The sequence below is a fragment of the Leptinotarsa decemlineata genome, unplaced genomic scaffold, assembly GCF_025532065.1.
Source record: "Leptinotarsa decemlineata unplaced genomic scaffold, Ldec_3_MD MMD2_tig00026330_RagTag_RagTag, whole genome shotgun sequence".
In the NCBI taxonomy this organism is placed as follows: Eukaryota; Metazoa; Arthropoda; class Insecta; order Coleoptera; family Chrysomelidae; genus Leptinotarsa; species Leptinotarsa decemlineata.
Window position 1 is genome coordinate 2,697,177 of NW_027412690.1, and position 25,123 is coordinate 2,722,299.

The 25,123-nt window shown below is 35.2% G+C and overlaps 2 protein-coding genes across 3 annotated transcripts in view; one reads left to right on the forward strand and one right to left on the reverse strand.

The window, feature by feature from the left end:
- The window catches only part of Ance-3 (angiotensin-converting enzyme Ance-3), a 162,866-nt gene that overhangs the window by 89,774 nt on the left and 47,969 nt on the right, over positions 1–25,123 (reverse strand). The window contains exons 7-8 of the mRNA XM_074182997.1: positions 23,105–23,348; positions 20,657–20,755 (exon numbers count right to left, since the gene is read on the reverse strand). Of these exons, the coding sequence (XP_074039098.1) occupies positions 20,657–20,755; positions 23,105–23,348 (343 nt within the window). The remainder of the gene's footprint in view (positions 1–20,656; positions 20,756–23,104; positions 23,349–25,123) is intronic.
- On the forward strand, positions 248–17,269 carry LOC111505235 (uncharacterized). Of its 2 annotated transcripts, XM_074183000.1 has the most exons (5): positions 248–396; positions 9,686–9,920; positions 13,076–13,153; positions 13,765–13,931; positions 16,366–17,269. In XM_074183000.1, the coding sequence occupies exons 1-5, from the start codon at positions 385–387 to the stop codon at positions 17,185–17,187; spliced, it is 1,314 nt and encodes a 437-aa protein (XP_074039101.1). In that variant the 5' UTR covers positions 248–384; the 3' UTR covers positions 17,188–17,269. The 2 variants fall into 2 exon arrangements, with proteins under 2 accessions (XP_074039101.1, XP_074039102.1); XM_074183001.1 differs by lacking the exon at positions 13,076–13,153.

Below are 25,123 nucleotides of genomic sequence, written 5' to 3' on the forward strand. Positions count from 1 at the left end.
ATCCATAACATTTTACAGTTTTGTTTTCTTTCTAATGAAGTTCTCCGGGGAATCCTCCTCAATAAGGACTAATTGATCCTCACATTTTTGCAGTGAAATGAAATTCTTCCCCGTTGTGTCCCAACGAAACGAACAGAAAACATGCAACTATTTTTTCCTCTTCCACTCGACTTACTTTACTAATTGGAACAAAACATTGCGTATGTATTACCTAATTATTAACGGATGTTTGGCACTTTCAAGGAAGGGGGGCAAGGGGTCCCGAGGAAGGGGCTGTTGCCGCGCGCTATGGGGCTCTAGCGAAAGTCCTAACCTCTATAAAAGCTCGCGGTACTCTTTGCGGTTATCCAGTCGGGCTTCTGGGTAGTTCCTACTTCGCAAGAAATGATACTCCTGGTAAGTTAGTGAGAAACTCGAGAATCGTGAGAAGTGATTTTTTGAAGTGCTCGAAAGTGGTTTTGAGAAGTTTGAGAGGTGTTAGTACCTACGAGTGCGGTCAGAAAAGTTTGACGAATGATAATGATAATGAAACCATTGTTATAGTAAATTTTGATCTTGATGATTGACGTATGATTGATGTTGTTTATGAAAGTATATCGACAAATTGATGAAAGGCAAAGACAAATATAAACTAATAGACTATAGTAAACATCGATCTATTTCACGATAGATATATTTTCAAAACTATATAATTTTCGTAGTGACTGAGTTAATTCGTTGTAAAGTTATTTGAAGTAATAGTTTTTTTCTGAAAGCATGAGAATTTGTAATTATTCCTCCTTGTTGAGTAATTGTTTGAGTGGCATGTTTTTGAAACTCATCAGGATTTACCCAATCGGCAAATGATTCTTTCTGAAATTTCTTCTACACGATTGATCCAGTCTCATGTGATGAATTATTTTCGAAGCCCTTTTGTGAAATGCAAAATTTCACAAGCTGATGGGAGTTAGTTGTCCCATGCATAACTGATGAAAAATTCGAAAAACGTACTGTAAGAAAAACTTTCTGCTTTGAATTTTTCGAGGAGATTATTCTAATAGGGTGTTGAAATGTTCAACTAAATAAACTTGAAAAGTTGTTCGAATGCTATTATATCTCGTTGAGTAGGAAATATCACCATTTGTTATTCTGGTACCTTGACTCACTTTCTGGTGAGATTTAAGTCAGATGGAACATATTATAGTGCCCAGAGATAATCAATGGTTTAGCTAAACGGTAGCTTTATCAGTTATCATAACTGATGATGTTACTGTGTATCGAAATACGTTTAAAAAAAACTCATTCTGGAATTGTATAATTATCATCATGGATAGTGTAACTGATTTTCATCAAGTAACGGGTCAGAGAGTTTATAATTTTCAAATCTATTCTCAAATACAAGTTTTCTCAAAACTTTATAAATTTATGTCACCTACCAATGTCACACTCAGGGCAAGCTATCTCCTTACTGGATGAAGTAAGTAAAATCGAAAATTGATAGTAGATAGAACATATTACAAAAAATTGTGTGTATCTTTAAGAATTATTTTTTATAATATTTTTTGCGATCTATCTCTATACTAAAATATTCGGTACGTTATTGTCATGCAGATGAGATGCAAGATAATCGAGTATATCAGTCTTGAATCAGATCATGAGAATGTATGTGAATGGTGTATTTAAAAGGGTCTCAGAAGTATTTCCAACAAATCAGTTGGGTTGTGCATTGGTTTGAGTAAAATAAGTGTATCTATATGTTCTTATAATTTCTCAATGAATAATATCTGGATAGTAACTAGATTTTAATTTGATTTTTGATGAACACCTGACTCATATCACCAAAATCGCTACTGGTTTTACATTTTTTTCGCTAGTTTTATCCGATATTAATTACAGATCTCTCAGAACATCTGTGATTCACCTGTAATATTCAATAAAGATTCCAATTCACTCTTTCTTTTGAAAGACACGACGAATTGAAAATCGTACATAAGGTTAATTATCTCCTTGCCGTTTTTTATATAGGAATATTAACATTCTATTAACCTGTCCCATTATCAATAATTATATGTTAGAAACAAATACGTTATCGAAATAATCAGTTTCTCTTGAGGATGTTGCTTGTGCGTACCTCAGGAATCTATCCCTAGACCAGTTTCATTCTTATTTATATTAGTTCCATATCGAATTTGAATTGGTATATAAAAGTGAAAATGATCATGTAAATGCAAAATTATAATGAATGCTCTTTATTTTTATCTTGGCGGAGTTTAGCTAACGCTATTCAACCACTCAACGAAGATTAATTATATGCATGAATGTATAAATGGTGATATAGCATCATAACTCAAAACTAGGGCCTAATATGGGTTTCAACATCATATTACAGAAAAAAACGTGATGAAATGGAAGGATTCGGATTACTTATTCAAGTTCAATTCAATTTATTATCATTTAATAAAATTTAATTTTGTTAGAGTCATTGTTTACCGAAGAGCATGCCTTTCATTTCAATTTTGAATAATTAATAAAAGCAATTTCAATTTGTCAAGATAAGAATTGTACTTGGTTACAAAAGTGATCATTTGATTAAAAAATTGCACCGTGTCATTCAGTATGATGGCACTAAAACATTATCTGTGGAAATATTGCCAAATAATTTGATGTTATGAGAAAAAAGATGATGTTTGCTCAATTTTTGAATACAAATTTTTCATCAATTCACGTAGTTTTCTTTATTTTTTCAAGCAATTTTTTATTAATTTTAAAAATTTTAATACACAGTAGTTTTTTCAAACTGTAATATTGAAGTTTACTTTTTATACTACAGGAAGTATTACGTGCCATTCATTCATATTTTTAATTTTTTTTCAGTGGAATAGTTTCACTTTTATAATGAAGTGTGAAAAATACCACTTCAAAGGTTATTTTCGGAACAAGAATATCAAAAAAAGGCACTGAAAACAAATTAGTCAGGAGTATGTGTATTAGTGAAAATTTTCAATTTTCTAAGTCTAATTCGAAAACTGAAAAAAAATTAAGTTGTTTCTCAATATTTCCAAAGTTGACATCATAGTGCCACCATATTGAATTAGGAGAAAATTATTCCTACGCTATCACTTCGAAAGAAAATGTACACTTGTGTTATATCGTTGAAAAAATAATTTCACATTCTAACGAAAAGTCTTGAACAATAAACAGGGTTATGTTTGAAGTTTTTCCATTAGGAATATCGGTTCCAAAGAACTATACCTTGATTTCGAAGTTTCAATTTCTTGCCCCAGAAACGGCTGTATGGCGTCGTGTACAATTATTTCGTTATCACCCGGTATAGTTTGTTAAGTAACTACAACAAAAAGCAACTTCCAGCAAGTAAAATTTTGTTCAGTTATTTGAAAAGAAAGTGATATGAATATTAGACAATTTCACGAATTCAGCGAAAAGATAAAAGCATCATGATGGTATGTCTATCACAAAACAAGCAGTATACCATCAAATTGGGAGCAAAATGTACAGTTGAACATAATAAACAGTTGAACGTTTTATCAGGTTTTCTTCGAAAAACATTGATAAAGATTTCTCTCTCAGTTGAAGTCAGCTTAGATTTTTTTTATTTGCTTTACACTTTGAATTACCATTAAACTTTCTTCAAATCCTCAGTCTCGTCAAAACGTAAAATTTATCATTGAATTACTAATATATTTTCTTTAAACTCGCAACGCTATGAAAATGTTTAAGTTGCATATCATCTGGAAACCAACATATCAGCCACATCACCACATTAATAATTTTGCCACCGAATGCATTTTTAATTCAGGTAGTAGCATACAGTCTATTTCTATGTTACTTTCATTTGGCTGCCTTTTTGCTAGTTCAATCGTTATTGGATGATTGATATATCATGCATCATTGCAAGTTGAAAGGTGAGATCTAGCTTAAGTTTCGTACTTTTCGACGTTTACAGGTTATCATTCGTAGGGGTGCGACAGCTGGTTAACGGAAAAACAGATCTTTGAACCGATATTTCAAGTATATGAACAATAATTACTGGAATCATAGATATTTCACTGTGTAACTGATTACATTCAAGCATTATTATTATTATTAAACATTTATGAGAGAACATTGAAAGAAGCTATGAAAAACGAGAGCTAATATCCAGAACTTCTAACATTATTGAAGTATGATTAATACTATCAGTTTTTTTATAGATTGCTTGAGGAGTAGTTACTAGTATTCTACTATCCTATTCGGTCTTATCCTGAACATGAGCTTACTCCGTTTTTCTTTCTGTTGGATGTCAGTTATATTCTCATTGACATGATTTGGCTTGTCCATGAGTTGCTTGCCTTCGTGATCCAGTGTCTCACATTCACATAAAAAAGGACACCAACTGTCTTTGTCCCTTTTTGCATTGTCTGCAGCTGAGGTCTCCGGTATACAGCCCTGCTTTCCTGATCCTTGTAGGTAACCTGTATTGAATCAGGCCAGAATGTGCAGCTCTGGAATATTACTGGGGTCTCGCCTCAATGACTGCAGTAACATTTCCTTTTCAGTTATATCTGACGATGCATTAGATTCAGACAAGTAGAGTTTTATTGACTCTGGTTTGAGCGTACGCGATTTCTGACCTGCTGAGAGGGAGTTTGTTTTTTCTCCTAATCCAGAATATGCCTCTACTACTCAAAAAATTTTTTCTGGCATTTACAATGTAACAAGGAATCCTGAAGTAATAATTATTCGGAAATATTAGAAAAGTCACAAAGTCAACATTTTCACAAAAATGCTTGAACTGAATGAAAATAAATCAGAATTACTTAAACAATCTATCTAAAATGATCCAAAGACTTGAAATGAATGATGGATTGAAAACTGAATGTTTCTTTTATAAAACAGTTTTTATTTCAAATAAATAAATCAATAAATTTGTTATTGACAAGATGTTTAAAGGTTTCGCGGCTGAGGTTTTCAGAGTGCCTATTTTTTCTGCTTTGAAGGCTGTTTGAAGGTCTGGTGTACTAAAATACCAAACTATCTGAATCAACATGATTATGCTTTAGACAGTCGAAATACTCAGCGAAACACCAGAAAGAAATTCCAAAAATCGACTGAATGCTAGTGTTTGTGCAATAAAAGATTGCACATCCATTTATTTTCAGTCCACGACAAAAATAATTTTCTACAATATTGAATCGATCGATATTAAGTTTCGTTAACAAACTTCCTGAACACCTCGTACATAACTTTCGATTCTAATTCACTCATTTCTATATCTTTCACCGAGTGCGATGATTTTCCTGAATAGTGACATACGGTGCCCGTATATTTTTTATACAAGGACGTGAAAGTGAAACTAGAACATCTTGCTAATGGCGGAAAATAATTAGATACGCCAAGCTGAGTAGGTTTATATGCAGAGATACGTGCAAATCTGAATTTGAATGAGTAAAAGTGATTTGGGATTAGTTTAACGTCACTTCGATGTGAAAAGTTACGAGTTACATAATTGATTGAGATAAATAATGATGATACTTCGAACTACTATCAATTTGTATCACTTTTTTGTTGAAACATCAACGAGTTTTGAGTTACGTTGGTTTTCTGAGATACACTGAATACTTGTCAGCTGCATGTCAATTGCAATTTTCAATTCAATCTATTTTCTGCCATATTTTTCATTGATATCAGACCCAAAACTACTGTCTGCTTTTTTTTCGAAACCAGATTTTCTGTTGCCAAATTGTTCATATCCAATCTTTCTAGAGGAAATTCTATGACAACATTCAATTTTCCTCTAAATCTTTCCGTTGGTGAAAATATTTTTGAATGAATTACTGAAATATGGGGAAACTTATGGATTGATAGTTTCTTTGTGTATTTTCTCCTTTCCTTGAATCTCGAACACGTCGGTTTTTCATTTCCATCCAAAGTTTTTTCTCTTGTGAACGAATCCAAGCATTGCCACAAACGCAATTGGTCTGTTCCCAGAAAGAATCAAAGGTTACTAATGAGTGTCCGCAGTGTGTGCATTTCATCGTGGATTTCCATTGACCAACGAAATTATCTACAATCGTAGAGTTATGCATTCTCAAATATGTGAGCCATGACTCTTGTGCATTTCCGCTGTCACTCAATTTTTCGTCGATCTCAGTCAAGATTGGTTTAGGGTTCTTATTAATTATATTAACGTCTTCATGTAAACCTTCTAAAAGATAACGAAGAAACTCCTGGGCGTCTTCATGGGAATTACCTATGAATCGAGGAGCAAAACATTGAATCTGATTTTTTAAGGAGAATGTTTTCACTACTCTATCAAATGAATCTTCTGACCACAACTCTAATGACTTCTGCAAACGCTTTGATTAAAGTACCCTCCATATTAGAAAGACTAGTATTGACATCTTTCATGAATTCATCGTTTTTATATTTGCTTGTATATCATTCATTTGGAACATTCGTGGAACAACTTTCAGTGGAGTTTATTAATTTTTCTCTCTCTTCTTGAAACCTTTTTATTACTAGTATAGAGGTGTTTTTTCTAACTACAAACTATGTCCTATATCCATTAGCATTTGCTTTCTCAGCTCTTGTATCTCATATCCACTGCCAAGATGTTGGCACTGTTCGTCTCGTCACAATTTTGATAATTAATTTTTGTTACGAATATTTGCTTGGTAGATATGAATCAACTTTATATTCTTTATCTGAATCATACTTCTAGCTTTATTTGATGGTGCAAACTGTGTGTAAACTGTGTGTAAACTGACAGCTTCTGCTGTTTGGATTTGAATTCGGAAAAAATATTTTTTTCTGCTTGACTCTAATGTTCGTCGAAGATCAAGAATGATGAATAAGCATGAGATAAAAAATAAAGATTCAAGTCGTTCCAAGATGCACTACAGATGAATCCAATATTCATTCGGAAAAATCGTCTTGCAAAATGCATTCCATACGGACGTCGTTTTTAAAAAATGAAATAATTTCTAAAATTATAGTTCGAAATGTCTAGGTTTAAGTCTAAGTCAAACGAACATTACTCGTGGAAAATTCTACTTGGTATGTGGCTCAAAATTTCAAAAGGATTTGAATTTTATTATCGTCCGTGAAAGTTATGTGCATTTGCTTCAGAAGAAATAAAACCAAAAAATTGGTCTAGCATTCGAATGACTTTTTCCATTCCCAATTCAAGCGATTTCTTGTAAAAAACAGAGAGTTCACAGAACGTGGTACGATTCCTCAAGTTCATATTTATGATGACAGTTATTTCATCAGGATCAGAAGCTTTGTTGATGATGAGCTATTTCAGAATTCGAAAAATCAGTATTGGTAAAGATTACAACTGCAGACGATACTTGGAGGAAGAAGATTGGAGTAGGAATGTATAAAATCACTTATGTTCAATTCCCAAACTGAAGACAAGTTTAATATTATTCGTGTTTTATGCTTTACATGTTATCTGGGTGCTTGAAATGTGAGACGATGAGGACATTCAAGTCATTCACTCAAAAAACATAAATTTTTAACGATATCGGATATGCCAATAGTTTCAACATCGATTGTAGTGTCGAGTTATTGTGTGCATTTAGAGAACAACAAGTACAATTTTCCCGACAAAGATCACTTTCTCCATCCGCGGTTATGCAAACGCATAATAGCCTGTCGTGATTATGATTTGTATAATTTATCGAAAGAGGAAGCCTTCACGTTTTTTTTGAAGTAGACTTTGATTGCAGTATGCTGCTATTAACCATATGTCAGCACACTGATAAGTTATACGGTGTGATGAACACCATTCACTTTGATCAATAGGTAAATGTTGTTGTTTTTGTTGGCAATAGAAAAACAATTTAGAAAGTTCTCAAGCAACATACCAGGAAGAATGAATGAGGGAAATATTTATGAGGGATAATGCCAAAGGAGGAGAATGAGTAGTTCTAATAAATTCAGCAATTCACAACCCCAACAAAGAATTCAGTCCCATGCCTCTTCAAAACTCATGATTATCCGAAACGTGTTCTAAGTAGATAATGGAATATTGACGACGCATTCTTTCGCAGAAATTATTATCAGAAGTTGAAAGATTGACTCGGTTGTTCGAAAAAGTTTCATCTGATCTGTTTGCTTTGTTTACCATTGGCAAAATCAAGGAGAAATGTTACAATCGATAATTGGTTCACTTCTGTTGAAGTGGCCAATGATTTACTAAAAAATCATCAGCTGACAATAGTAGAAAGACTTAGAAAAAATAAGACGCAAATTTCCAATGATTTTTTCACCAAATGACCAGAAAAGACGAGCATGTTTGCTTTTACAGAAGATATGATATCGTTTCATATATACCGAAAAAAAATAAGCAGGTTATTTTATTATCAACCCTTCATCATGATGATTCTTCTATTGATGAGGCATCTTCTATTGATGAGAGATAATTACTTTTTACAATTCGACCAAAGGCGGAGTTGATGCAGTTGACCAAATTTCTTCAAAATATAATGGTTCGAGAAATACACGTAGGTGGCCCATGGTAGTTATATATGGGCTCCTCAATGTTGCTGGTATAAACGCCATGGTTATATGCAGAGGTAATTCAAATGGAAACAATTCAAATATCTGCCAAGAGAAATTCGACAGCTTGCAGCTAGAATTAGTGCTACTGTGTTGGTTGAGCAAGTTGAAATTGAACAAAATAAACGTGGAAGATGTGCTTCTGTAAAGATCGGAAAACAAGATATACATGCCGGTTTTGCAAAAATATAGATACCTAGAATATTCTGTATCTGTTTGTCAAACATGTACGACAAATTTCTCGGAATAATTGTTATACATGGTGTTTAGTGCAACGATACCAAAAATGCATACCGTTTTTATTTGTTCTTTTCATAACTATTTGTCCATATAAATGATTTATGTGACACCTAATCAGAAATAAAAATTCATTTAGAAAATTTTATTTCTCTCCTTTTGGGTATATCAGACCCAACGCGTTCTTTGATGTAGAAATTAATGACGCCTCTCCTGCAGGGTTAAGGAAGTTGGGAGTTTCTGCTCCACAATGATTAGTTGTCATGAAAATATGTATGAATGTATGAATATTCATGAAACATTCAATAATGTTGCAAAGCACTAGACCATATCTAGCGTGGATATCTCGGATACCTTAACCATCAATGCAGGTACCCCTTCAGTACATTCTGATATACAGAAACCTTTTGTAGAAGACCCAAAGTCCCATTTAGTGCTCCGATGATAGGCCATAAATGAAATCACAATGGTTGAACTGTGGAAATACTAAACTATCCCATAGCCATAATTTCATTCTCAAACTCTGATACATATCTTCAGTCACTTATTATCTTAAAAATATCAAGGGCTCCTCTTGTTATGTGAGGGTTCCGGGTTCTTTTGTTACAGTTTTTATTTTTCAATTCGACAAGCAGAGTGGATTCATAAATTTTTTCAGATAATTTTCAATACAGAATTTTTGTTGTATTGATCTGTTGAGATAAATTTTTCCTCCAACCAGCTGTCGTCCCCTAAAACGACAATCCACAGAAGTCGAAACTTGTTCAAGCTAAGGATTAACAAAGTATCGCCTTTTGAAGTGCGATTCCTAGCATGATATCCGATCCCTAGCAAAATGCTGAAACACATTTGAGTACTATGCTTGACCATGAGCACTAATTCGATTTCTGTTTTGAATTTCCAGAGATATTCAGCGCTTTGCGCACTTGTCCTGTTGGCAAGCGCTGAAGAAAAAAACGAAAAGGCTGCCGCAGACACGAAATCCGTCGAATCCGTCTCCACCAGCAAAAGGCAGGACAAGCGTGGGTTGGATTTGGGATACGGTGGTGGTGGCGGCCATGATTTTGGAGGAGGTGGTGATTTCGGAGGCGGTGATTATGGTGGGGGGGATTTTGGAGGACACGATCTAGGAGATGGAGGTGAGAAATTTGATGAATTTTTTATAGTTTCAACCTGGAAAGTATTCTTTAGTAGAGGTAATAAACTATATATCAGAAGATACAAAGCCTTTCACTCACAAGATGACTCAAAAAATTTCTGGCCAGCTTTTTAGGGATTTTTGAGACTTCAAAGTTGAGAATAATTGGTTATAATTGATTGAAATATAATAATTTATTGAAATTATTATTTTACTAAAATCTTGTAGCAATGTTTTCAGAAGTAGAAACTGGTTAATTTTACCAGACCAAAATATGTAAGTATTTATTCAACAACAAGCTTGTCACAAAACCGAAAATTAAATTATAATCAAAGATAACGATATTTAGTCTATAGATAGGTATAACTTGATTTTATTAGAGTTGAATTTCTATTCTGAGAAAACTCATATTATTATTTAGTGCATTATCTCCATACGCTCCAATAAATCCTTTCTTTAAAAAAACATTTTTACCTTTATTTAATTTCACTCTTCCTAGTTTGTACGTCTCAACTCATCAATTCTGCCAGAACACCGATATTACAAGGGTTTTTTTTGTGAATTTTGAGCTATCTATCCCGATTTTCGGTTTGAAGTGACGTCACTTCGATAATTGCATTCCATTTATCAAAACCTTCCATTTGATATCGATGTGATAGAGGTTACTTCGAAAATAATAAATTGTTATTTCATGAGGTTCGCCATATTGGATTTTAATTGATGATTATAATAACGAGTGAGGACAATCCCCTGTGGTAATATATTCATAATAATAGTAATGCACTTTTATGATATTGGCAAAACACCGGAGATATTAAATCATTTTTGAGGAACTAGAAGTGTCGAATTTATTGAAACTATTTACCCTACGCCCTGATAATTATAATAATAATAATGATCCGCGACCATGGGAGAGTAGGAATTGGAAAATTTCGCTTTAGGGCAGCTGCCTGAGCAGCTGATGAACGCGGATTAGTTTTCGACACAGAACAAGGTGATCCCAACTCTTTCACAGAGTTGGAACCCGTTCAGCAAAAGCTCCATATAAAAGCCGCAGAGATCACTTCACTCCTGCGGTAACACAAAGATAAGCCAATGCATGGACTTCTTCAACAACATTGAAGACTTTGGCTCATCAAAGCGTCTGACCTTCGCTTTTCTCAGGTCGAGTGGGCTGAAGTGGGAAACTGAGGCGTTCATCATGGCCTGCCAGAATGGTGTCTTCAAAACGCAGTCGCGTGATGAGTATAGAGGTTTCTGACACAAGGTGTAGGGCTTGCTGCGAGACGTCTGAGACGCACTTGCTGTCAGCATGACCAGTATATGCGGTCTCAGCCTGTATCCATCGACATAACGTGACTCTAAGAGTGCGTTATTACCACATACGGCACTTTTACGGTATTGACGAGACACCGGTGTTGCGGATTGTACGTTGATTGATAACGCTGGCGCGCCCTCTAGCATGTATCGAAGCTAAATACTCTCAGGTGAAAAAATAATAATAATGTATATTAGTAAACTCAAAATGCAAAGTGCAATAGACTATACTCTTGACTACTGAATATACACTTAACTAGTCATGTACAAAATCACAAGTAATATACGAATATAATACTTGTCTGTACAAGTATAGTACTTGTCTGTAACATTGTAGGTAAATGAAGAAAAGAGAATTGGAACTTTCTATGTTTTTTACCACTTTCATTTGTAACTAACGTTACTGCAGTTTCGTCCTATAAGGACATTTTCAAACTTATACATTGAACTAAAAATGATTGATTACATTAGCCCTTATATAACATCACTGTAGGTAATAATAAAGGTACTTAGTTTAATTGAGTACATGAATTTTGTTTACTTGTGACAATTAGCAATATGCTAATTTGAAAACCGGTGAGAAAACTAGATCGATTTGATCATTTAAGAGGTTGCATTCGAAATGTTTATGCTCATGAATTTCCAACGATTCCAAATAACTGAGTTTGCAACCCTTCCTTGCATAGTGCAAAATTTCCGTATCGTTTAGATTCGGGAACTTGTGGTTGCATGCCAAGGAATGATTTGAAAACGTCGAATCATTTTTACCTAGTCTGAAGGACCTTTCATGTTTATGAGCATAAACATTGAGGGTGCAACCTGTCAAATAATGAAATATCCACATTGTCACAAGTAAAAAAAAATTCAAGTACTCAATTAAGCTAAGTATCTCTATTTTTACCTACACTGGTGTTATATAAGGGCTAAGGTAATCAATCATTTTTAGTTTATTGTATACGTTTGAAAATGTACTTATAGGACGAAACTGCAGTTACGTTTGTTACAAATAAAAGTGATGAAAAACAGAAAGTTTCAATTCTATTTTCTTCATTATGATTTCCTACCACGAACACTTTTTCATGTGAATAGATTCAACCAATGTACATTGTATTCAACTTCAGGAAATAATACCTTGAATAAAAAAATAAAAATCGAAATATTGTCTATATAAATGAAGTCATTCATCAGTTTGACCAAATAATCTTCAATATCCAATTTACATGTAGCGTTTTTTGAAATCAATATATTTATGAATTATGATTCGTGGTAGGGGTAATATCAAATTTTTGTTACGTTTAGTGTGTTCAACATATTGAGTTCAAATGATGAATCGTTGTATGTTTGTGGATCGATGTATGTGTATCATCGTTGTGCTAACGTCGTGTTTACTTTTGCCATGTACGAGTAAAAGTACCCACCTCCTGACGGCATTTGATTGATCGTGCATTGCCACGAGAACCAATCATGTATATTAAATTTCAGGTCAAACGGTAGAGGTTTATATTAATAAATTCAAATGAATTAGCGCTTTCAATATATACCAATTATAAATGAAAGTATTGGACAAAAATTGTGTTTGTTCAATAGGTCGAAATCGAAGAATAGTTCAGCAGAAACAAAAAAATTCAGAAAAGTATTATCTGTGGGATGTTATGTTGTATGTAGAAAAAATCTCATTCGAAAAGTGAGACATTTTCTGTAACATTGAAAATAGAATGCACCGTGTATTGAAAAAAGTTGGCTGGGTTATAATTATTTTCTGTCATGAAATAGTCCCCAAAATGATTTTTGGGGTATCCAATAATTTTCAAGGGATGATATATTCAGTATTCAATTTAGGATATGGAGGTGGACATGATTTTGGAGGAGGTGGATCTTATGGGGGTGGATATTATGGAGGATATGGTATAGGAGGGGGTAAGTAATTCTGGTCAGAGACCGGAAGTTCCATTCGAATTAAATGTTCACTGAAAAGGTCCTTGAGACCAGATGTATGAATCATCAGTTGAGATTGTCGTTTTCAAAAAGAAAATGGCATTTTAAATATATGCTTCAACGACATGTAATCTCATTCACTTTTTTTTCAGATCTTGTTTCACTAATATATACCTAATCGAAAAAGTGGTCGCTGAATAATGATCGAGTCAATGGAAATATAAAGTACAACGTCAAAAATATCAATAATAATAGAATCTCTATCAAGTCTCATTACAAAAATCGTTAGGAAAAACTTGTGTATATATCCTGAGTTCTTATTGTATACAATTCGTTAATAACTTTATTTCACCAATTTTTTCAATTCATTTGATTTTTTTAGAAATTAATTGTTCTTTTCTGGACCATTTTGAATATATGTGAAACCAACTTGCCCAGTTCTATTCTAGTGACGTATCAAAAGCTCATGAATCCTAACGTTACTTTTCTCTTATCACCATAAATAACACATATTTCAAAATGTGTGATGTTGACAGTTGAAGATGATTAGTTCTACCGTGCATATTTTATGAATACTTCTTTCTTCGATTCAGGTGGTGGAGGAGACTATGGTGGTCATGAGCACCACAAAACCATCACTGTAGTCAAAAAAGTACCCGTACCATACCCAGTTACTAAAGAAGTACCTTATCCAGTGGAGAAGAATGTCCCAGTACCCGTAAAGGTGCCTTATCCCCAGCCGTACCCAGTAGAGAAAAAGGTATCTATATTTCTTATACTGGGTGAAAGTAACTCAGTTAGTTAATAGTAATAGGTGATTATAAGCATTCATTATTACTTGGGACAATAAACCGAATTGAATTGAATTGTATGTGACAACTCAATATCAATTTAGTCATTTTGAATATTAATTTTCTCTGGCGTGAAATAATTTTAAACCCGCACCATAACAAAAACACCGTCTTTCGACTCGCGTTTCAATAAATTAGTTAACATCTTGGGGAGGAGACAGTTTCTCCAGTTTTGATGTGTGGTGAAAGTGTTTTCATTAGATTGAATCAGCTGATAATTTCTACTGTAGAGTGTAAAATTGTATAACTATGGAACTCAAAGGTTTTCCAGAGCATGATAAGGAAAAAGATGTAAATAACAAGGACAGTCATAGTTTGTCAGTGGCAGATTGTTTGAATTATTGAGCACACTCGTAAATTGAGGCATACAACAATATGCCATCAATAGTGAAAATATTCAGGATCTTTTCTATCCATGCCATTATTTTCGAAAAATATTTGAATTTTTAATAATTGCAAAATATTCAAATGAATCCTGGAAACAAAGTAATTTTTCATCAGTATTCATTATATTCATTACCTTTCTTACTGCAATATCCTCATTTTAACGCTCAGAAAGCTACAATAATTCATTAAACAAAATCCCTCTTTCTCATTTATTCATAAGAAAAATAATCTCTATTAACTGACTGATATTTTGATCCAACAAAATGTTCAAAATCCACTCCAACATATCTTTAGGAGTAATCGTTTTTATTCTGTAACGAAATTTTAGAATATTTCCAAACGTATAGTTATATACAATTACCTTTCAATATTGTTTTAGAACTGCATTTATTATTATAACATCTTTTTGAGAAAACATATTCCTTTTCGTTCTGTGAACCCCAGGTTATCTATCTATTTTATTTTCTTGCCTTTTGGCAGTCTTCGACTCGCCCAATTGGGTGTACTGAAAAGTTCGTAAGCTAAAACACAGATGGCACTACTAGTATTCAATCCATATGATTTTTAGTTAACCCTAAACTTCAAAGGACACGTGTACGAATTTCACAGCTATCGGAATATTACTTTGTGGGAGAGAACATTTTGAGTGTAGCAACTTTTGTTAGTTAGGAAAAAATAAAATAATGAAAAAGGAATTTCATGTGTTTATGAAGTTTATAAAACAAGGTAAAATTAACCGTTGAGAAGTGGTATGCTAAGTTTAAACAAGTTGAAATGAGTACCGAAGACGATGTACGCAGCGAACTCCCCAAAGAGGCTGTTACAGGCGAAAACATCTAAAAAGTCCACAAATAATTATCAATTACCCCAAAATGGAGTTGATCAAGATAGCTGAGGCTCTAAACATATTAAAGGAACGTGTTGGACATATTGTGCATGAATATTTGGGTATGCGAAAGTTCTTTTCCAAGTGGGTGCTGCGCAAGCTCATAATCATCCAAAAGCAACAACAAATTGATTATTTTGAGCAGTGTTTGAAGCCGTTCCACCATAAAAAGCCCTAATTTATGCGTCGATGAGCGACCATGGTTGAAACATGGCTTCATTATCTCACACCGGAATCAAAACGATCGTCATCTGAGTGAACTGCACGTGGTGAATCGAGTCCAAAGCATTCAAAGACGCAATAGTTGGTTGGCAAGGTTATGGTATCAGTATTTTAGGGTGCTCATGGTATGATATTCATCGACCATCTTGAAAAGGGAAAAACCATCAACAGCGACTATAACATAGCGAAAGAAGAAATCGCGGAAAAATAGCTCTATTTGAAGAAAGAGAACGTGATGTTTCGTCAAGACAATACACCGTGTCCTAAATTCATAAAAACGATGGCAAATTTGCATGAATTGGGCTTCGAAATGCTTCCGAATCCAGATTCGGAAGCATTTCGGTCTAGATTTCGCCCCCAAGGACTTTTTCCTGTTCGTAGACCTCAAGAGAATGCTCGCTAACACCTATTTCGAAGGTAAATGGTATCAAAAATTGTACGACCGCAATAATACTTGTATCCCCCTTAAAGGCAACTATATTGAATGAAAAAATCGAATTTTATCAAATAAAAGAAGTTTTTTCCATGTTAGCTTATGAACTGTCCAGCTCATCTGTATATATATATATATATATATATATATATATATATATATATATATATATATATATATATATATATATATATATATTGTATATATATGTATAATTGATTTTGGAAGAGTAATGATATTTCTATTCATATAAAAATCAAACTGTCCGTGAATTTTCCTGTCATATTTTTGTAAACAATTCTACAGAGAATGCATCATATCCTTTAAAGAATATTATCAAATTATTACCAAAATTTTATGATTCTCTTGTGTATGCATGAATAGAATAATTTGAACACTGATAATTCTGTCACAGGTACCCGTGCACGTTAAAGTACCAGTGAAAGTACCAGTACCCGTCCACAAGCCTGTACCAGTGGAGAAAACCGTACCCTACCCCGTCAAAGTACCAGTAGACAAACCATATGCAGTGAAAGTTTTAGTACCACAGCCTTACCCTGTCGAGAAAACAGTGCACGTCCCCTACAAAGTTCTAGTACCACAACCTTACCCCGTGGAAAAAGAGATCCCATATCCTGTCAAAGTACCAGTACATATACCCAAGCCATACCCAGTCGAAAAGATCGTTCCATACCCCGTAAAAGTTCACGTTGACAGGCCCTATCCAGTGCATGTGCCAAAACCTTACCCCGTTCATGTCGAAAAGAAAATCCCTTACCCCGTGTTCAAACCAGTACCAGTACCGGTGAAGGTACCCGTAGATAGGCCTGTGCCTTACCCAGTTGAGAAGCCACAACCTTACCCTGTGAAAGTACCGGTACCAGCGCCATACCCAGTGGAGAAGAAGATCCCAGTACCAGTAGAGAAACCAGTGCCGTACCCTGTGAAAATCCCCATCTTCAACCCAGTACCCTACCCAGTGGTGAAGAAAGTACCACACATTGTAGAGAAACCTGTACCAGTACCCGTGAAGGTTCCTGTACCAGTACCAGTGAAAGAAGAACATCACGATGGTGGAGAATATGGAGGTGGTTCAGAAGGTGGTTATGGAGGTGGTTCAGACGGTGGTTATGGAGGACACGACTTCGGTGGTGGTGACTATGGAGGTGGAGATTTCGGAGGTGGACATGGAATATCTGGGGGTGGTGGTGATCTCGGGGGTCATGAATATCACTGAAGTTAACTAATGAATTGTTTTCTTTGTCAGTATTACCTTATGTTGCATATGTGATTTTTGTTATTAAATGCTATTTTCTATATTTTTTTCTTTAATTTTTATTGTCCATATAGAATGTTCTCATAAATCAATTACATAATTTTTCAGTTAATGTTGTCTTTGAGGGAGATATTGATGAAAAATCGCTCTTCTTCTTTTTTTCTTACAATTGAAAATGAGTAAAGTACATGTTTCCTTCAGAAAAATTATCAAAGCCTTGGAGACAACGATATTACCATTCTTCGAAAAGATTGGGTCAAAAACAAAAAGGTATTATTATCATGACAAAGTGGCGGAATCCAATATTAAAAATTTCTGATTTCCATTTTACATGATGAAGAGGAAAATTGAAAATAAATAACAACAATAGGAAAAAATTTTCAAATTATGATCATTATTCATAAAAAAAGACTCTGGTTTCAATCATCATTCATATTTATCAAAAACAAATCTTCATATATTGATAGTTCTTCCACCTTGTCATTTTTTATTTTTCTAAAATGTGTAGGGCTCTACAAGCTCTGAAAATATTATGGTTTAAACATAAAAACTACATGAACCAATGAAAAGACCGCTGAACATGGTCATAAAATCTATTTTCAATTTGGAATATAGGAAAACTATCGAATTTCACAAAAACTTTTCTGAATTTTAATTATTTTGCACCTTATTGAGTTGTGATGGTTTTAAATGAACGATAACTTATCAAACAGTTCAAAGAATGTATGTTCCTTGACTCCTTTTGGGTACCCAATCATCCACAATCCACAATGAATATGGATCAAAAAAAATCTGCTCAATACCCAATTTATCTATATTTATTCATTCTCCAGATTGAGGAAGGTTAGGAAACCCAAAAAACATCAATATTCTAAATATACGAGTATTTGTCATTAAAAATGTCCCTATCGTTATTGATATTTATATTGATATCATATAACTATGATTTCTGTTACGATTATTTTACTTTTTTCTAATTTTTCTGATAAGTTTTTTATTGAGAGTTGTCATATTTCATATTTTCCATGATTTCTTTGATTCACTTCAGTATTTTTTATCACAGATCTGAATGCCCGGTGATACGAAACGATAGGAATTCAATAAGATAACCGCACGCGCTAAAATCATTTGTTCGAATTCAGTGACGTCAAAAGGCTCTATAGAGTAGTTCAGCAAACATGTTGCCAAATATATTTCCTAGTGTGCACTCATACATTCAGGGGCTTCCTGAATATTCCGTTAATTGTATCCGCCACTAGCTTGGCAACACTAGGTAGGTAATCTAATGTTGAACAGTATTGTCATCATACCTGTTTTTGTGTACGTTTCAATTCTGAGTTATCGAATATTGGAAAACTGTAAGTCGTGTATAATTCTGCTGTTTCTGTGAAAATATTCTTTGGAGAAATGATGTTTGATTTCTCACGTAATCTGAAAGAATTTTCAATGTAGACCATTTCAATGTAGGTGGATTTTGTAATAATTCTGTCACAAGTAGTTCATTACTACTTTTTATTCCGAATATGATAACACGCTTTTCAAACAGTAGTTTTTGAACTTTCCCAAGTACGATTCAACCTAAAAATATGAATTGATTACGGCAAATAACGACTTGGCGCGCAAGACACAGACTTGTGACGTCAACCAACCTGAAACTCCAAATTTGAAAGAATGAGATTGAACTTCAAGTAAGAATTTCTCGGTATATGAACTTCAGTCTATTTGTTATTTGGGATTTCAAAAAAACAGTTGATTGATTTCAAATTCAAATTTTGAAGTTGCTTTACTGATCCGAGAAAGAGAATACTGGTTCCTGAAACGTTATTAAAAAAAATATGTAGAGTGTATTTCATTTGTTCAACAGATCAGCTGGTTTAACAGTTGGTTAACGGTAAAACAGATTTTAAAACAGACAGATTAAATTGTCAGTTTCATCGCTCTCAGTTTTATCGCTGTTGGGAAGAGGCTTTTCGTCGCTGTTAAATTTAGCTTTGTTGACTCTAGTCTTTAGTTTTTTCAAGATTTTATCGGTTTGAAGAAAACAATCATTTGAATATCTTCTCAGCATTATTTGGTGAAATTCATATGTAACTGGCAACGTTATTGTTTCATATTTCATTGTCTGAGTATCAGGTTCTTGTAAGATAATGCCAGATCCAGAAGATATGCTTACCAGCACCGTTAAAACCTCATGTTACGAGATGTTTTTGTCACAAAAATTTTTTGTCCTGTGCCCTTTTTACTCAAACCTCACTGCTGAAATATAGGCTGAAATAATTGTAGCCGATAAATTATGACGGGTACCCTTTTCCACTTATTTGCGAGTGAACTGTCAATTTTCCAATCAATAAACTTATGTTTCCAGGCGGCTATACACTAATAACTCAAAAATCAAGTATTTCAACGGAAAAATAATTTACAGTATTATAGCACATAAAAAAGGAAAAGAATGTTGTGCATGTACGTAGACCAGATGAAAACGGCGTGATAGCTTGATGAAGAAAGATGTTTCTCATTTGTTGAAGGTTAAAGATGAAAGTTTCAATGTGGAGTATTCAAAAAACAATAAATTTTTCGGGGAAAACTCATAGATCTTTTTTTGAATTGCTTGAAATAAACTTTCTTTCTTTATATATATATATATATATATATATATATATATATATATATATATATATATATATATATATATATATCAGTACCGAAGCTAATATTACATATGTTGTGCCACAAGGTACCGTCTTGGTCCTTATTAACACCCTAATTGAAAATAATCATTACCACTTCACAATTTACTTCATTCATGTACTTGTGATGTAATATAGACTATGTGATTTCATTTCAGGGTTTTTTGCTCGATATAATTGTTATTTTCAGCTATTCATTTTTAATTATCAATTTTATTTGTTCTTTTAGAGATTTCAAATCATATTATATCATATTAGACAATGGAATTCAGAAATAAGTATAGTTTTATATGTAAATTGACAAAATATTTCTTCACTATTATTAGCAGTATAGAAATTTTTCAATAACTTCATTTCATCAAATCTCGAGAACTTTCATGAAAATCAATTTCACGATGAAAATGTGTAACTATCTACTGTGATATTTCTACAGAGAATATTAGTGATCTATTCTGAACGAGTCTGTTGATCGAAAAAAAATGCTGATTTTGCTTACGTTTGTTTCCAAATTTTTTATTGGCCTTGTGTATCTCAATATTCGCTTACTCTAAATGATTTTCAATCTTTTCTAACATGGATCCCCGTCTTTTGTATCCCTCGTCGATACATTGTTTCAAATTTCAGAGTCATATCACAACTTTCCTACTATGAATATAATTTAAAAATGAATTGAACATGTAATATTTCAGATGTACATGTAAGTCATTTAATCATGGTTTCTGAAACTTAAGATTACCACTCACCGGAGGTACGGAATATTGGCAGGAATGTGATATTTAGCACCAGGATCGAAATCAATCTCAGACCTCAATACTGGAGGTTTGATTCCTTGGTACTTCTCACTGAAAAATTAAATTAAATTAGGATGAAAGTATATCAAACAAAATTCAGTTTTCTCAAATCCATGATGAACAAATGAGTATATCCCATTAGTAACACCTGTCATATCGAAGGCAATATAGCGCCTTTGGATTCTGCTATCATATAATCGTTCTTTCACTTGAAATTATGACATTTCGAAAATTAGCATCGAACCAATCAACCAATATAACTACCCGACAAAAAATTTCAACAATTCATCAAAGATGAAAGTAAGAACAAATCTTGGTTGCTCAACTCAATTCGACATCTGTAAAATTTGTACACGTGTCTATTAAAAGTTAGGCTTAACTAAAAATCAAACGGATCCAATACTAGTAGTGTCATCTATGTGTTAGCCTTCTATCTTCTCAGCCCACCTAACACATTCATTTACAGAAAACATCTGTATCTGTAGAGAACGTAGGATGAGTGTAGGCCCACTTAGGCCACATGTGACCCATTGTACATCCTCGCTAGGAGTTGTCCTCCTAGGTCATCGTCCATCCTGTTCTTTCCAGTCAGAAATCCTACTGTTGAGCGTAGGTTTTTCCTGGTCATTGTCAGATATTTCTTCGACGAGAGATTCCCAGGGTCGCCCTTGGCAAGACTGCATTTTTTGATTCCATCACTTCTCTTTAGGGATTGAGCATGGTTGTGACGTTTGGCTAGTTCTGCAATTGTCTAAGTCATCAGGCCGTAGGTGTCACTGGGCCCTAAAATTTTTAGTGCAGCCGCTTCTTTGACTAAAGCGTTAGCAATGCGATTACCTCCACTCCTGTCTTGCCTTCTACCCCACCTCAGGATAATGTTATCATCTACCGAGGATTTGGCTAAATCTTGGTAGCACTCTAGTACTAGCCCTGAGGTAACATGTTGTCTGTTCAAGGCTAATATAGCTTGTCTACTATCAGTGCAGATTGTTATGTTTCTGCCAGAAATTTCTTTCCTGATTATTTCTTTTGTGGCGATTGAGATACCAGCCAGTTCTGTTCGAACCACGCTGATATTTTCTCCCATTACCCACTCAATCCTTAGGCTTGATGATCTGGAGTAAACACCACACCCTGACCCTTCTTTGGTTTTCGAGCCGTCTGTATGTATGCGTATTGCATTTGTAGCATCTGACTTTGTGTTCTGATTCATTTGTATTTTATAGCGATTCCATTGCATCACTGTCTGCCTGCAGCAGAGGTTACGCAGTAAGCGAATCTCGCCATAGGCTTAGCCTCAATTGACCCATTCCTACTTCGAGGTTTACACCAGCCGTGCGCAATCATAACATGGCCAATAACGCAATCTCATCAACGTACATGTCCAGAGGGGTCAGACCAGTAATTAATTCCATTGCCGCGGTTGGTCTTTTTCTCATGGTTCATGTGATGTTTAAACAAGCCAATTGCTGTATTTAATATAATTTTTGGATGGCCATTGCTTGTAGAACTTTCGGTCCTCATGCAATGGCTTCATACGTTAACATAGGTGTATATCCAGGTGACTATAAGGAGTGAAAGACCCCATGTGCGTCCCACTGTCCTCCGATATTGCTCATAAGTAACATATGCTCTTTTTGCCCTACTCTGTAGGTGAGAGTTCCATGTTAGCTTCCTGCTAGGGTATTTCACCTCTTCAAAGGAAATTAGTTTGCTTTCGGGAGGTTTAAAGCCCCATAAACTTTTTTTCCTGGTGAAAAGGACCATCTCAATCTTCTTAGAATTGATCGACAGTGAGTGTTCCTTACAACATGTTTCTATTAATTTGAGCCCATCCTGCGCTCTATCGCACAGTGTGTTCACAAATTTGCCGGTCTGCAAGGTAACTTTGTCATCTGCATATGCAATTGTGTAGAATCCATTATTGTTGAGGTGATTAATCAGGGTATCCAGAACTATGTTCCGAAGAAAGAGTGATGAGACCCCTCCCTGTGGACATTCCCTCATGACCAGTCCTCTCATCATATTTGTGTCAACATTATTTGAAACCCTCTTGCATAATGTATATGAAGCTATATAGTTTGAAGAGGTTACCGAACAGATTCATTAGATTCATACACTCCGAAGTTACCATTAACAATTGATCAAAAAGTATAACAAGATATACTGGAAACCTTGTTAACGTACAGAATATGATATTCAGGCTGATATAGAGAACATATTACCATTGTCTTTAATCCGTTGTACCCCAATTTTGAATAAATAAAATGGAATGATTGAATGTCTACTCTGACAATGTATATCCTAGTTTTGGAAGATGCTTCAATGCTCTTTCAACTCGAATAACTCGATCTCAGGAAACTAACATTAATTCTTCAATATCTGAATATGGTTAGTTACCTCAGCAACCACCAATGACAATTGTACTCCTCCTTGACGATGTTTCCTTTGAACACATCGTATCTCCACTTGTCCATTACGTAGGCGAACGGCAGAAAAACAACCTTATCAAGGGCCATGGAATACAAGAAATTTATATCTACTGATGGGCGGTCGATAGAGGCTTGAACTAGTCCCAACGCTTGTAGATGTTTTGGAGTGCCGACAGAGAGAGCTATTGCTTCACCAATGGCTTCATGGAATGCTGAAAAATATTAAGAAATAAAAAAGTTGTAGTATAATTGAATATTTGAAAATGAAACGAATGGACTTCAGCTTTCCATTCATCTTTCCACATTTATTTGATATATTATTTTTTCCAGTGTAATATAATGATAATATTAGTAATAATAATAATAATAATAATAATAATATTCCCCACAACGGATATTGAATCCGTTGTGGGGAACGAGAAGTGTCGAATTTATTGGAACTATTCGACCAGACCAAAACGATATTTGTCGTGGACCCGAAAAATGATGCATCTCTATAGGAGTTTGCATCCCAAATCGTCCGTTCCACGGTTGTACTTCCCCCGACAACAGGGAGGTCGTGGACTTTTGAGTTTGGAGTGTCTACATGACAGAATGGTACTGGATACAGCCTGTAAAGTCGTCAGGAGTTCGGATCCCCTTCTCTGCATGGTCCGTGACCATGAGAGAGCAGGAATTGGAGCATTTCTCCTTAGGGCAGCTGCTCAAGCAGCTGATGAACTCGGTATAGTATTCGACTCTGAACGAGGTGACTACAACTCTGTCACCGAGTTGGAACCCGTTCAGCAAAAAGCTCAGATAAAAGCCGCAGAGATCAACTTACTTCTGCGGAGACACAGGGATAAGCCGATGAAAAGCGTTCGCTTTTCTCAGGTCGAGTGGGCTGAAGTCGGAAACTGAGGGGTTCATCATGGCTTGCCAGGATGGTGTCTTCAACACCTTAGTCTTCCGCAGTCGCGTGATGGGTATAGAGGTTCCTGACACAAGGTGCAGGGCCTGCCTCGAGGCGCCCGTGACCCTAATGCACTTGCTATCAGCATGTCCAGCATATGCGGTCTCGGCCTATATACATCGACATAACGCAGCCCTAAGAGTGCTATATTACCATCTACGGCACTCTACGGTATTGACGAGACACCGGTGTTGCCCTACGCTCCGGGGGATATTGAATCCGTTGTGGGGAACGAGAAGTGCCGAATTTATTGGAACTATTCGTTCCCCACCCTCAGGCTCATACAAGCTAATAAGCCTGATGTAGTCCTTCTCGACCACCAGACCAAAACGATATTTGTCGTGGAGTTTTCAGCTCCTGGCGAGACGAATATCGTCAGAAAAGAGGAGGAAAAACGGATAAAATATCGAGATTTTCTCTTCGAACTCCGCAGACTCTATCCAGATCACTCTGTCAAGATGGTCGTTCTGATTATTGGAGTCCTTGGTGGAATGATGTCTTCTCTACTCTCGAATCTCAAAATCATACCGGCTTGCCGCACTAAGGCAGAAATCTTAGCCGCACAGATGCAGAAGGCTGTCATTCTTGGCAGACTGCGTTTGCTCAGGGCACATGATTCTCGGACCCAATGATGACTTACCCCACGGTGTGGGGAGTGGTCATTGGTTGATTATGCTGGCGCGCCCTCCCGAATGTATCGGGACTTCGGGGGATAGGGCCTGACCAGCGCACACTACGGTGAAAAAAAAAATAATAATAGCACTCTTACGGTATTGACGAGACACCGGTGTTGCCCTACGCTCCGGGGATATTGAATCCGTTGTGGGGAACGAGAAGTGCCGAATTTATTGGAACTATTCGTTCCCCACCCTCAGGCTCATACAAGCTAATAAGCCTGATGTAGTCCTTCTCGACCACCAGACCAAAACGATATTTGTCGTGGAGTTTTCAGCTCCTGGCGAGACGAATATCGTCAGAAAAGAGGAGGAAAAACGGATAAAATATCGAGATTTTCTCTTCGAACTCCGCAGACTC

Excerpts from the sequence above, each read along its gene's own strand:
- LOC111505235 (XM_074183000.1), top strand. Across the intron at positions 9,921-13,075 it reads ACACGATCTAGGAGATGGAG|GATATGGAGGTGGACATGAT; the intron begins GTGAGAAATTTG and ends TATTCAATTTAG. Across the intron at positions 13,932-16,365 it reads CGTACCCAGTAGAGAAAAAG|GTACCCGTGCACGTTAAAGT; the intron begins GTATCTATATTT and ends ATTCTGTCACAG.